The sequence below is a fragment of the Cynocephalus volans genome, chromosome 1, assembly GCF_027409185.1.
Source record: "Cynocephalus volans isolate mCynVol1 chromosome 1, mCynVol1.pri, whole genome shotgun sequence".
Classification (NCBI taxonomy): Eukaryota; Metazoa; Chordata; class Mammalia; order Dermoptera; family Cynocephalidae; genus Cynocephalus; species Cynocephalus volans.
Window position 1 is genome coordinate 287,849,140 of NC_084460.1, and position 14,278 is coordinate 287,863,417.

Consider the following 14,278-nt stretch of genomic DNA (forward strand, 5'->3'; position numbering starts at 1 on the left):
GACCTAACATGTGATCTATCCTGGAGAATAATCCATGTGCTGATGAGAAGAATGAATATTCTGAGGTTGTTGGGTGGAATGTTCTGTAGATATCTGCCAAGTCAAATTGGTCTAGAGTATTGTTTAGATCTTGTGTTTCTCTGCTGATTCTTTTCCTACATGATCTGTCCAATATTGATAGTGTGGTGTTCAGGTCCCCTGTTATTATGGTATTAGTGTCTATTTCCTTCTTTAGGTCTAATAGAGTTTGTTTTATAAATCTGGCTGCTCCAACATTGGGTGCATATATATTTATGATTGTTATGTTTTCTTGATGGATCAGTCCTTTTATCATTATGTAGTGGCCCTCATTATCTCTTTTTATGGTTTTTAGTTTAAAGTCTATTTTATCAGATATAAGGATAGCTACTCCAGCTCATTTTTCTTTTCTGTTTGCATGGTAAGTCTTTTTCCATGCTTTCACTCATTCTATGTGAGTCTTCATGGCTGAGGTGAGTCTCTTGTAGGCAGCATATAGTTGGGTCCTCCTTTTTAATCCAGTCAGCCAGTCTGTGTCTTTTGATTGGGGAATTTAAGCCTTTTATGTTAAGAGTTATTATTGTAATGTGTTGATTTAATCCTAGCATTTTATTGATTTTTGTTTGGATGTCTTAGGTGTCTTTTGTTCCTTTCTTTCTGATTTACTGTTTGTTTTCTGTACTAGTTGGTTCCTTGGGTTGTAGATAGTGTTTTTGTTTGTTTGTTTTCTCTTCATGGATGCCATTTTTGTTATACTAGTGGTTTTTGATTTTTCTTGAGTTTTTACGGCAGTGGCATTTGTTTATCACATACCAAACCCAGTATTTCCCTTGAGAATTTCTTATAAGGGTGGTCATGTGGTAGTGAACTCCTGCAGTTTTTGTTTGTCTGAGAAACATACTATTTGCCCTTCATTTTGGAAGGACAGCCTTGTGGAGTAGAGTATTCTTGGCTGGCAATCTCTGTCTTTTAGTATTTTGAATATATCATCCCATTCCTTTCTGGCTTTTAGGGTTTGTGATGAAAAGTCTGATGTTAGTCTGATCGGGCTCCCTTATAGGTGATTTGACGCTTCTCTCTTGAAGCTTTTAAGATTCTCTCTTTGTCTTTGAGTTTTGCCAATTTTACTATAACATGTCTTGGAGAATATCTTTTTGGGTTGAATATGTTTGGGGATCTTTCAGCTTCCTGAATCTGAATATTTGAGCACTTAAGGTTGTCTGATATCTCTCTTAGATTTTTTTCAATGCCTTTAATTCTTTTTTCTTTTTTTTCTTTTGTCTGCCTGTGTTATTTCACACAGCCCATCTTCAAGGTCAGAAGTTCTCTCTTCTTCTGCAAGCCTTCTGGTTAAACTCTCTGTTGTGTTTTTTATTTTGTTGGGTGAATTCTTTAGTTCAGCAAGCTCTGCTACATTCTTTTTCAGGGCATTGATTTCCTTGTACATCTCTTCTTTCAGGTCCTGTATACTTTTCCTCCTTTCATCATGTTGTCTAGCTGAATTTTCTTTTATCTCATTCAGTTTCCTTAGAATTATCACTCAAAATTCCTTGTCAGACATTTTAAGGGCTTCTTGTTCTATAGGATCTAGAGCTTGAGAGTTATTACTCTGTGTTGGTATAGTTTCTTGATTTTTCATATTTCTGGTATCTTTCCTTTGATGTTTAGTCATTATGGCAGGGGGTTTCACAGCCCACTGGTTTGATACTGTCTGGCTAGGATGTTGCTGGGGTTTCCAATTTGGTACAGCTACCTCAGGATCTGCTCAGTTGGCCACTAGTGCCTTGCGTGTGTGGTTGCCTCGGGTCTTGTGCCTCTCTGGGGAGCTGCCTCTTTGAGCAGCATGCACTTGGCCAGGCTGCTGGGTCGTGCACCGGCACCGCAGGGCGTGTGGTCTCTGCGGAGCTTCCCCCTCCCCTGCTGGACGTTTCCCTGCTCTGTACGCACTCACCGGGCTGGGAATGGAGTCTGTTGGTGGCCATGAGGCCTACCTGCTGGGTTGTGCACTGGTACCACAGGGCGTGTGGTCTCTGTGGAGCTTCTGCCTCCCCTGCTGGATGTCTGGCCCTACCTAATTTTAATTCTTTTTGTTTCTTCCAGCTCATCTCAGCCTACCATTCCCCTCCCTACCTTCTCTGAGTTCCTAGAAGTTACCAAGGCTTACTTGTCTCAGGGCATTTCCACTTGCTCTTTCTTCTGCCTAGAATTTTCTCTCCTGACCTGCCTTTTTATCCTTCTCAGCATTTAGGGGTCTGTTCAAATGTCACCTCCTCAGAGAGACCTTCCATGACCACCCTATCTAAGGTAATCCTTCCTCCAGTTCCTCTGCATCACATCTCCTATTTATTCCTTTTAAAGAACTTTGTACAATTATCTTATTTTCTTGTTTATGCTCTGTCCTTCTCAAAGAGAATCTGATATTCAAGAGGCCAGTACCTTCCTTATCTTATTGCTTGCTTTTTCCCCAGTACTTTGAACATGTCTGGCTCACAGCAGTCACACTGAATAAAATATTTGTTGGAGAATAAATAAACCTGACTTCAACTATTTTCATTTTTATCATACCTAGTGTATGGTTAAAGTCATAAAATATGAGGAAGCTTCATTTGGGGGCAAGATTCTTACTGGTGATGCATTTCAATTGTAGCTTACTCATCAACAAGAATCTCATATGTAACACTGAAAATATTAATATATTGCATGCATAGTTTTTAAAAATTTCAAAGTAATTCCCTACATCTTTAGATAATAGTAAATATTCAATGAATGCTTCCTTTGCACAGAGCACTGTCTAAGTACTTTCCATACGTTACCTCATTTAATCTTCACAATGACCATTTGAAACAGTTACTGTTATCATTTACATTTATAAGACAGGAGACTGAGGGTAAGCCACTTGCTAGCATGGCATGGATCATAAAGTGGAAAGCCAGGCAATCTGACCCAAGAGTAGCCACCTCATTTGATTTGTCTCATTACATTGGAGGTCCATAGCACGGATCCTATCCTGCTACTGCAGCAGGGGTTGGAGACTCCAAGAGAATCACTGAGGTGCTAGAGACACAAGGTTAGTGGGTGTTAAAGTTTCCTGAAAGAGTTAATCCTTTCTGCCAGCCACTCACTGTCACAGCTAACAGGGCTAGTCGAACTGCGTTATAAATAAGGGAGGCTGAGGGACTGTGTGGGCCCAGTTTATAATAAAAACTTAATGCTGTTTCTGCCTTGTAAAGCAAATGTGGCTTGTATCAAGGATCTGGAAATCAGTTTTCTTCTTTGAGGTGAAAAGTGACAATTGAAGGATGCTTTATGAGAAATTAGAACAGAATATGTTAAAAAAGAACTAATGCTAAAATGCCATCAACTGTGACTTATGTGGATGATATGATTTTGAGTGATTTTTATTTTCTTCTTTATAGTTCAACATTTAATAACACTTGGGCTCATAAAACACCACTTCACACACATAGTTTTACAATCTTTATAGAATTGTCCATTAGAGCACTAAGAGAAAAGTCTCAAGAGTTCACTTCATAGGAAAAGGAATCTTGTGCTGATTTAATGAGCACTGTGGTGTTTCCAAATATCAATGCAGCATCTTCATAATTTCTGCCATTTACATGTACCAACTGCATTATTACTTATTTAATATTGATCTAATATTATTTTACTAGATTCACTATTTAGCTTTGTCCTAAGCAATAATAACTGTGAAACCACAGGGTTGATTGGTTAGCTTTGATTTTTTTTTCTAACACACATGACAATAAGTATATAAATATGAAAATAAAAATGTTGGCTTGAAAGCCATCTTGAGTTCCACTAAGAGGAAACAAACACCACCTTTGGAAACTCTGAACTAATATGCTAATTTTAAAGAAAGATTCCCAGAACATAGTCCCTTGGATGCTTCTTCTTTAAGTTAAATGGAAAATCTTATGGCAGTACATTGACAATTCCACCTCAGAACTCATGTGCTTTTGTAATGTGGAAAAATGTCAATCATACTCCCTGGTACACCAGATGATGTGAAATCAGTGGCTGAAATCAGCAGGAATAAAAATATCTTGACTAAGGCAATGTGATGTTGTTGGCTGATTGGTACACGACGTAACAGAAGAGAAACTTACATTTGTTATCGGGTCATTTTCATTCTCCGTAACACATCCCTGAAGATTTAAGTTGAGAGCTTTACAAATGATCATGATTCTTTTGGCAGCTTTTTCTTCAAATGGTTTGATCGCAAAATCAGGTTCTAAAAGATCCTTTTTTTGAAGTTTCAAGGTCTAAAAAAGTTTTGAAAATTTTAGTTACTGAACACCCATCATAAAAAGAAATTCTAAATTATAATCCCTAGTTGTATGGATCAAGTTCATATTTGCTTAGAAAGAATTTCCACTTACATCTATATCTGGATCCAGTGAGAACAGATTTAGCCTTTCCATGTTTCGAGTTGTTTTTACAGTATCTTCAGTTTCTGTGAGGTACTGCAGAGAGAACTGTGTTAGTTCTTGGTGTCTAAACATCCAGATGCAGGCAAAGCCACATTCATATGGCCAAGAAGTAGCTCCTTAGTAGTATCACTGTTTTGATATCATTCATTAACAATTGGAAAATCTTGTAAAAACATGCTTTTATTTTCAAACACTACGTGCATGTTAAGTAAAACACTAGGTTAATGGAAAGTTCTGAATTAGTTTCTTAGTTTAAATCATAAAAGAAAACATTTCCATCTTTTCCATGAAAGCAATAACTATTAAGTAACTCAAATTTATTTGCACAGTACAATGTCAACTTTATTACTTTTGCGAAGTCTGGGTGTAGGCTATTCTCTGAAGAATCTGTTTCCTCTGGCGTGCATTCACAAGGTACAGAATTATCCAGCGAATCTTGAAAAGATACACCAAGACAGGTTATGAAATAATACTCATGAGTCACACATTTTTCTAGCATGTGACATATGAAACTGGGTTAGACGCAAGAGCTAAGAGTGACATTGGTGAGCCTAAGCCCTCATTTTGCCCTGACTCTGGTACTTCATAGTGTTACGCAATCTAGGCCTGGAAATCAGATCTCCTGATGCTCATTTTGGGATTCTTGCCATGATACCATCCTGTGCCCAGAAGACCTGGGTCCTTGCAACACTACACTTATCCTTGGGGTTGTCTTGACTTACTTCATCAATGCATACTGAAATTTTCTTGCATGTGCATATATTTTTGGTAATTCTGACTTTCAGGCCATCAATTTAGAACCTACCTTTGAGCTTCAGTTACTTAAACTCTGTAAGACACTCTGAACATTAATACTCTAGCTGATTACTGTTAATTAAATTATGAATGTAAAATTCCTACTATGACATATTGTAGTTGTATTAAAATCAATAAAGTTTTCTCCTTTATTATCTTGTGACTCTTTCATTTTTGGCATATGACACGTAGACTACTAGAACTTAAAGATACTTTGGTTTCCAATGTACCATGTGCTGAGCAAAATATCTTAATACAGTTTTCTTTTGGGAGGAGTCACTGACTCTGCCATAGGTGAACTTGCCTTCTACATGGCTATAGACTTGTTTTTTTTTTTTTCACCATCTTTTCGCCCTTTCTTTCCTTTCTCCTGCTCTCTTTTCTTTGCCTAGAATGAATTAGAATCTTATGAGGGAATTAGGCTGGGCAGAAGAAAATTTTTTTATCTTATAAAAATCTCTATTGCCATGTACAATTTTGAAACTCTCACATAAGATCTAATCTCACCATGGTCAAAAAGCATAAATGAAAGATGCCTTTTAACTCAAAGGAAGTAACCCATATTTTCTCTTATAGAGTATAAGATTCATTAATTAAATGCAATGAAAGACTAAAAACCACAAAATCCCCCCATAAGGTAACATCCCACTAGACATAGGCACATTTTTGATTCGACTGACAATTCCCAATGTCATTTGCTGCGTTCCAGCCTCAAATCATTGCCAGTCAACTCAAAATCATACCTATGTGTGGTGACTATCACTATTCAATAAGGATTTAGGGATGGTTTCTTGAAGCAAATAGCTCAAAAATGGACGAGCCAGATCTGATAGCTACCACAATTCCGAGTGGCTTAAATGAACCACAAGCTCAGGTCGCACTGGGCACGGGAAGGAAGGCGGGCTCATGTGCTCACCCAGCCCCAGGTCGGTGAGCTCCGCGCTCCTCCTCCCCTGCAGGGGCCCCTCAGGACTGATCTGCAGGATGCGGTTGAGGGTGTGGATCCATTCGTCCATATCTGACTCTGTTTCAGCTGCCAGCACAAAATAGGTCAGGTCATTCATTTTCAATTCAAAGGCGTATTTTCTTAGTCTGTTATTCTGTGGTATAAAAAGAAAGGAGAAAAAAGAATACCAGTTAATAAGTCCTAGAGAATGAGAGATGTTTTTATGGGATTGGGGTTCCACAGTCTTTCCATACAGGTAGGTAATGAAAAACACCTTCCAAAACAGGACAAAATTTTAGATGGGTATGAATCATTTTGTTTGATTTCTTTCGCAGCTTTTTGTACTAAGAAATATTTCATTTAATTGTTTTATCGGATGGGCATGTTGGCTCAAAAATTTCATCTTCAGGCACATGTGAATATATTTTCACCTTCTTTAAATAGTTGCTTTGAGTTTCTGCCTTCACTCTCCCACTGCACATTCTGTCTGCAATTCACTGCAGTTGGGCTTCCAACCCCATCGTGTCCCAGAGGCAGCACTTGCCAAGGTCACCAACAAGCTCTATGTTGCCATACTGTCCAAGGGACGTTTCTTTCTTTGTATCTTCCTTGCACTTTCAGCAGATTAACATGGTGGCCACTTCCTCCTTCTTGAAATTCACCTTTCTCTGGTTTCCATAATATCTATTCTGGTTTTCTTTCCCCCTCATTGGCCACAACTTTTCAATCACCTCTGTTGGCTCTTCCTTCTGGTGACTTCTAATGATAATCCTGTCTCTGTCTTAGATCCCTTTCTCCCCCTTTTTTCTCATTTAGTCCAATGATTTTGAGGGACAGCTATGTGCAATGTTGCCCCAATTCCTCTCCTGGCTCTGGCTTCTGCACCAACCTCCAGACTCTTCTCTAATTTCGCATCTCTACTTTGCCTTTAATGACCAACCCATGAGGACTTGCTTTACTTCCCTGGATGTGCTCCTGTCCCATGCCTTGTTGCTGTCATAGGCCTAAAACAGCTCCTCCCCCACCCCACCACATGTGCTCTTGCAAACACAGTGAGCGTGATGTTTGCTTTTCATGTACTTATGTGACTTGTGCTCTTCAGATCTCAGCTGAGACTGTCTCCAATTCCCCAGTCTAGGACAAGGTCCTTGTCCTGTAGGCCACTTATAACAATTTAGAATTATATGCTTATTCATTTTTGTTTGTTTTGACAAATTTATGTCTCCCTCAAGGCTACGCCCATAAGGTTCTGGGCCAGTTTTGCTAACCACTGTATCCTGTAACAGTGCCGAGACATAAGAAGGATTTAATAACAGTGGGTTTAAAAACAGTCACATTTTACAAATGAAAAAGGATAGGTTCCTATTCTTGGGGAACTGACATTCTAGTTGGGAAGAGGTGAATGAATGAATAAATCATTGAAGGATTGAACAAACAATTGAAAAACAGATTCTATGTTGTTTAAAGAATTAAAATGGACTGAAGTGATGAGTAGCTACTTAAGATTGGGTGTTCAAAGCATGCCTTTAACAGAAAGCAACGTCTAGGTTGAAATCTGTAAGAAGATTGGGGAAGGTCATTTTAAATTGTTACAACAGTTTTATATATTCCCACCCACCATGATTTAAAAATGTAAATTCGAAGTGGAAACTCCCAGTCATGCAAACTAGTGTTATGTAACCTGGGGTGGTTTAAGAATTACTAAAGATAATCCATCTTTAATTAACTCCCGGGTAATTCTGATGCAGGTGTTCATCTTTTATCCACACTGTTCTAAAGCCTGTAGAGCACTCATAATTGTAATAAAGCAAAACCTAACACTTAGCTAACTCGATTAAGTAAGACACAAATAGAAGAAAAATCCTAAGATGATAGCATCACCTCATGATGATGTGGGGTTGTGACTAAACATCAAGGTATAAAACACTTTTTGAGAACAGGATTGCTACTTTTTGGTGGCAAGAAAAAAATTTTAACATCTTCTTGGCATTCTTTTTCTTTGGAATGCTCTCATAGACTGTTCCAAGATAGTTTGTTTCTTTCAACTTCTACAACAGCACAATTACTACTACAAATACGACACTTAAAAACACTTGCTCTATATAGTAGGTTCTGTGCTTAAGCATTTTTCAGCCATTATTTTATTTAACTCTCATAACAACCCTATGAGACAAACTGTATTAGTCCATTTAACATATGATAGAATTGAGGCTTGGGAAGATTAGTTAAAATGTGCTTGGAATTACATACATAGCAAGTGGCAGAGAAGGGAAAATAACCTTTTTGTACTTCAACACTTGTATTCTTAATCCCACCTGCTGAGCTAACCCATGCATTGCAAGGGGCTGGGAACATAGGAGGTACTCACTGGTTGCTGTTCTTCCTTACCATTGCTCTGGAACCATCCTACACTGAAGAGGGAGCTGTGGGCTGGGGAGTCATAGTTTGTCTAAGTGCATGAGAATACACAGCAGAACAACACGTAAGACTTGAGTAAAAGTAAAAGTCAGGAATTGAAGGAGAAAAAAGAATTAGCTAAAAAATGCCAACTGTTCTCAGCTAACTTCACAGCTCAGGTGTTACTTTCTAGACCATTCCAAGGACAAGCTCTTTGCTCCTGTCTTCACATTTATATTATTGTCAAGTATTATATATTTCTTTGCCTTGTAACAATTCAGTTGAACATCTGGCTCTTTAATAGTCCACAAGTCTCATAAGGGCAGAAGCTAACTTTTAGATCCTCAGTGCTTACTGCTGTGATATCATTCATTCACAAAAGCGGTGTCTGTCATGTTTGCATTTTGCGCCGGGCGAAAACAGTTTTTGCGCTTGCAGAATGGGGGAGACAGGTGTTCATCATTTAATCATACAAATGTGAAACTGAAAAATAAATGTACTTAAGTTTTGTGTAAATATTTTGAAGACGAGTTACCAAAAATAAAATAGAGTGATTTGGCCAAGTTAATGATTTGTACAAGTTGCATTTTGAGAAAACCATTTTGGCTATAGTGTAAATGGTGTGTGTGTGTGTGTGTGTGTGTGTGTGTGTGTTTGTGTAGCAGCCAGAAAGACAGTTGCCTCAAACTTTAGTGAGCAAAGCAAACAACCAGGCAGCTTGTTTAAGAATGCAAATTCTTAGATGCCAGGATCTCCCCAGGAGGAGTAAAGCAGACTCCCCTTTTATACCCTCATACATACTTCTGGGAGAATCTAAGGAGGGAGGTCTGTGACTTTGACTTTGTTGATGCAGAGGGTAAAGGGCAAGGACAAGGTATAAAAGGAGCGACAGGCTTTCTATTACAGTACCATTTTCTTTTAAAAAACAACAGGAGTAAAAGCAGACACTCAGAAAAGTATACTAAAAATACCCAGAGTTTAGGGCATAACTTTTGCTAGGATATTGTTAAGTATCTGAATACAGCAGAATGCAAGCAAATCTCAGTGTTTTCCTTGTCTTGAAACAAAGGAAAAACTCCGCTTGAGTAATCTGCTGCTGAAACCAGTGTGGACAGGGAGATGCAAAGCTGTGTAAAATGCTCATATTGGTTCAAAATTAAAAGTGGATCAAGCTGCAACATGCTTGCAAATGCAGATGCCCCAAACTAATACAATTTTAGAAATAAAACATTACAAATTATAAACAAAAGTTAATTTTCCATATTGCATTTCATACTTCAATTGAATTGAATATGGTTGCTGGCTTCAACAATATTATTAAAAATACTTTTAAAACATTTAAGCAAAGTATATATAATAAGCCCTTGTTTCTCAAAAAGGAACATTTAGAAGTAAAATAAATATTCTATTTGTAACTTCTCAAAAACTGAAGTATCTTTTCTATTTTAAGAAAAATAGAACTACTTGCAGTGCAGAGAATCTTATGTTGAGAAAGATTAAGATGCCTGAGTGGTTTTCTATCTCACTCTCTGTAATCTTGAAGATAATGGCCTATCGAATGGTGAAAAAGAAAGGACAAAAGTAGAAAATCAATGGGACATTTTAATAATCTTGAAGAGCAATTGTTAGGTCATTAAAATAGTGATCAAGAAGTAATCATATTCATCTTTCACTCCCCAAACTTTCATCTATTTCCCTTAAATCAGTGTCCTTTGCAGCCAGTGTAACAACTTGGTTCAGTCAAGCTCACCACAGTCCATCCACATGAGTTCATAAATAACAGGAAACTGTCAATATGTCCTACCATCGGATGTGTTTAATGAGTTGTGGCAAACTGGTCTGCCTCCACAGTATTCATTTGGAAAAGTTCCAAATTATAGGTACTCCAAGAAAACCACTGAAGTCAATGTAAGACTGAATATTTAAGAAGGAAGTTACCCAAACAAATTATTCTGTTTTACCTACCATGCTGCTACTATCTTTTACAGAATTTTGCAGGAACAAAAGAAGATTTCTAAAATGAAACACTCAATGTTAAATTCAGGTTATTGGTATTGGTTGCTGCCATCCATGCAATTTTTTCCTTTCTCTGCAAGTTTATTTGTTCATTCATTTAAAAAAAAATTATTGTGTACTTCCTGCATGCAAGTAAAATAGCACTGAAAAAAATTCAAGTAAAGTGCTTTTCCTCATTGAGTTTACATTCTAGTGCAATGGAGTATCAGTAAATAAAAAAGAAGAAATGTAACATATGTAGTATATATACATGTATAATATAATATAGCATCTTGCAGTGATAAATGTAATTTCATTCATGCATTTGTTATCAGAACTTACTGTTTGAGGTGTGTCACCCATGTTTTATTTGCACATGTCATATTTGTTTTGTTTTTTTCTGTGCATCCACAGGCTCAAAGCTCTTTGAAGACAGGAGCCATATTTATGTTCGTATTTGGCTTTTCCACAATGCTTTGCACATCACAGGTTTTCAAATATATATTTGCCTGAAATGAATCCTACCTCTAAAGCTCACTACTTAAAACTGCATCTGAGCCTATTTTTGCAGTGTTTCTTCAGCCCTAGTGGCTTGTGTAGGATCAATGTATGTATGTGGGTATGCCCACTTTATGTATGATAAATACAGCATTTCCTTGGGTATCTTTCTGTAACTTTGGACATTCCTGTGCCTCAAATATAATTTTGTCATTTATTAGCATTGTGACTTGGCAAAGTCACTCTATCTCTCTGAGTTTTATTTTGGGGTTTTTTTTGTCCTTTTTTGTGACCAGTAAGGGGATCACAACCTTTGGCTTGGTGTGCCCACACCGTGCTCAGCCAGTGAGCGCACCGGCCATCCCTATACAGGATCCAAACCCACGGAGGAAGTGCTGCTGCGCTTCCAGCGCCATACTCTCCCGAGTGAGCCACGGGGTCGGCCCTCTCTGAGTTTTATTTTAATAAATGGAAGAAAATAATGCATGTCTCATCAACTGCTGTCAAATAATATATTCGACAAAGAGAATTACAAGTATCATGTTGGTTGTTATAATCACAGGAAGTGAGATATTTAGAGCCAGAGTTTGCAAATGGGAGGGCTACAGGTCATACATGGCTTCTAGATTTGTTTTGGAAGGCACACTCTTCTCCCCCACCTCTCCTGCAACTTCACTGCCTTTATGTGGGCATGCACACTCCAGATCACTCATGCAGTGGGCTGCTTGCCCTGCAGAAGGCATCTGAGTTTCAAGCCTTTGACACATGAGGCCATTGTCTTGGAACCCATATTCACATGGTGGTAGACCTAGCACCTAGGAGGTAATGAACAGTGTCTGGCATTCCACTATTCCCACTTAGGCCTGTACAAAGTGACATCAGCCATTATCACTGTTGACATAGGGACTGTAGACAGATGGGATTCTTGGGCCATACATTCTCTTCTACAGTGGCATGGATGGATGGAGAGATGGATGGAAGAATGAATGAATGAATGAATAAAAATCTTTCAAAGAACAAGATAGGATAACACAGACCTAAATATCCTTTAGTCCCAGAATAAAACTGAAACACCACAAACTGGAAGTTTTGCTCCAGAATGGGAGTGCAGGCCTATAAAACGGATCTAAAACTGTTTGATGATGTACAAAAAGTGGAAAACTACAGTTAGGTCTCTCTCTCCTTTTTTTTTTTTTAACCAAAATCCAGGAAATTACCAGTCATAAACATCTCCTAAAGTCTCTTAAAAATCTGGGTTGAAGTTTCTCTCTACTTGAGGACATCCTTGTAATATATGTCTAAGAATTCCAAGAATTATTCTTAGGAAAACACAATGGTATAGACTGAGGATGAATGAAGCAAACTAAAACAGCATATTCACTAAATATTGTAATAAATGTGAACTCCCTAAGAATGTCAGATGGTAGGTGGAACTTCCTGAGGCAAAGCCTTTTGTTCCCCTTTTTTGTTTTATTCAAGGGGAACTGGCAGTGATTCCTGACAAAGCAGATCTGACTCATTCTAGTTACTTGCTTGCTCTGTATTTTTGTGTGTATGTGATTCATTTCCAGGAACATTTTGTGCCTGAGAGCTTACTAGAGTAATGGCTAAATTTGCACTTTCTCATTCAAGATCTTCTTTCCAGATGTAAAGGCTTACAAATCAGAACAGGCTGAAAGCAAATATGTTTGAACTGGGACCCACACACACAGTGAAATGTGACCCACATGTCTACCCCCTAAAGTGATCTCAAGAAGCTGAGGGATCTCAGAAGCTGGTTTCTGCCTTTATGAAGGATGTAGAGGATACTAGATAAAAGTTCTTGACAATGAGGAATAGAAATGCAGGGATACCAAGCTGAACCCTTTAAAAGATACACACGCAAAACCTACCTTGAGGAATCCTACAGATAGGCTCAGCTTTTCTGTACAGATTTGCAGCCTGACCTAGAAGAGTTCATTACTGTTCTGCACTCTCAGAACATTCCATGGACTCTGCCATTCATAACACTGTTATAGCTCTTGCAATAATGTATAATAATGAGTATGTGGCTAAGTTCGTCTCCAACTTTGACCTCAACAAAGAATTCTCCATGCTGGTGCAGTTCCTAGCATGTCAGAGGCACTAAATAAGTTTGTTGAATGAATTAATGGAATAAAGAAAAAGTTAAATTAATTAGCACATTTTAGGTAGAAATTTCAGAGAGATGAATCAAGATTTTCTAAAAAGGCTTTCCCACAATAGAAGTCTATCTTCCAAAGATGTAACCTTTGTGATTAATAAGAGAACCAGGGAAGAAAGACTGATGACATACCATCTCCCAGTCCTTTTCACATGTTAGCACATTTATCCTAATCTTACAGGCAAGAGACCTGAGATCAAAGAGGTTGAGTCACTCACTCAAAGCCTTCAGATAGTAAATGGCAAAACTAGAATTTCAATGCTGACCTTCATGAATCCCAAGCTCGTGTTTCCCCCCACAAGACTCTTTCTTTCCAAGACAATGTTTAAGCAGAGACTGAAACACAATTTAAGTTAGAGAGATGATGAAGAGGTTAAAAAATGAAAAAAATGATGACTCATTTGCTAGAGTGAGCCTTAAAGTACAAATGGAAAAGAAAATATTTAAATTTTCCAGCTCGGTGTCTATAAAATGTAGTTATTGATCTTTAATCTATTGCTAAACTTTTACTTTTTGTTTCTAAGGCCCAGAAGTCTTCTTTGTGACCAATAATAGAAAACTATCTCCACCCTCCATTAAGACCCTTATTGCCCTTTCCATAAGGAAAGTTGGCATCTGTATTAAAATGCAATTATCTTTCAATTCTAGTGGAGTGTCCAGCAACACTTAATTAATTCTTTCCTTTTAAAGTTCAGCCTTATTATTTTCTGGAGGAGTTCCAGGTTTTAACAGATGAACTGTCCAGAAATAGGCCAGGACTGAGTGACTCTATTTTGTGTCCACTTATCCAAGTGCCCCCAGTAGTGGTCTCAGACGTAATGTCAGCTATGAAACAAGCTATGTGAGTGCCTGAGGCTTGGTGGCAACAGAAAGTACTGCTCTAGTGGCTTGTGACCAGAAGCAGAGATCTCAACCTCAATGAGCCAGAGTCTTATTGTGAAATTTGAGGGTAAATTGTTAAAATACTTGATTGCTTCAATTTTTACGTAATAGGGA

The 14,278-nt window shown here is 38.0% G+C and overlaps 1 protein-coding gene across 3 annotated transcripts in view; it reads right to left on the bottom strand.

The window, feature by feature from the left end:
* Positions 1–14,278, bottom strand: part of DOCK10 (dedicator of cytokinesis 10) — a 263,202-nt gene that overhangs the window by 94,234 nt on the left and 154,690 nt on the right. For all 3 annotated transcript variants that reach the window (XM_063115061.1, XM_063115054.1, XM_063115070.1), the window contains exons 8-11: positions 6,181–6,364; positions 4,819–4,904; positions 4,419–4,502; positions 4,146–4,301 (exon numbers count right to left, since the gene is read on the bottom strand). In XM_063115061.1, the coding sequence (XP_062971131.1) occupies positions 4,146–4,301; positions 4,419–4,502; positions 4,819–4,904; positions 6,181–6,364 (510 nt within the window). The remainder of the gene's footprint in view (positions 1–4,145; positions 4,302–4,418; positions 4,503–4,818; positions 4,905–6,180; positions 6,365–14,278) is intronic.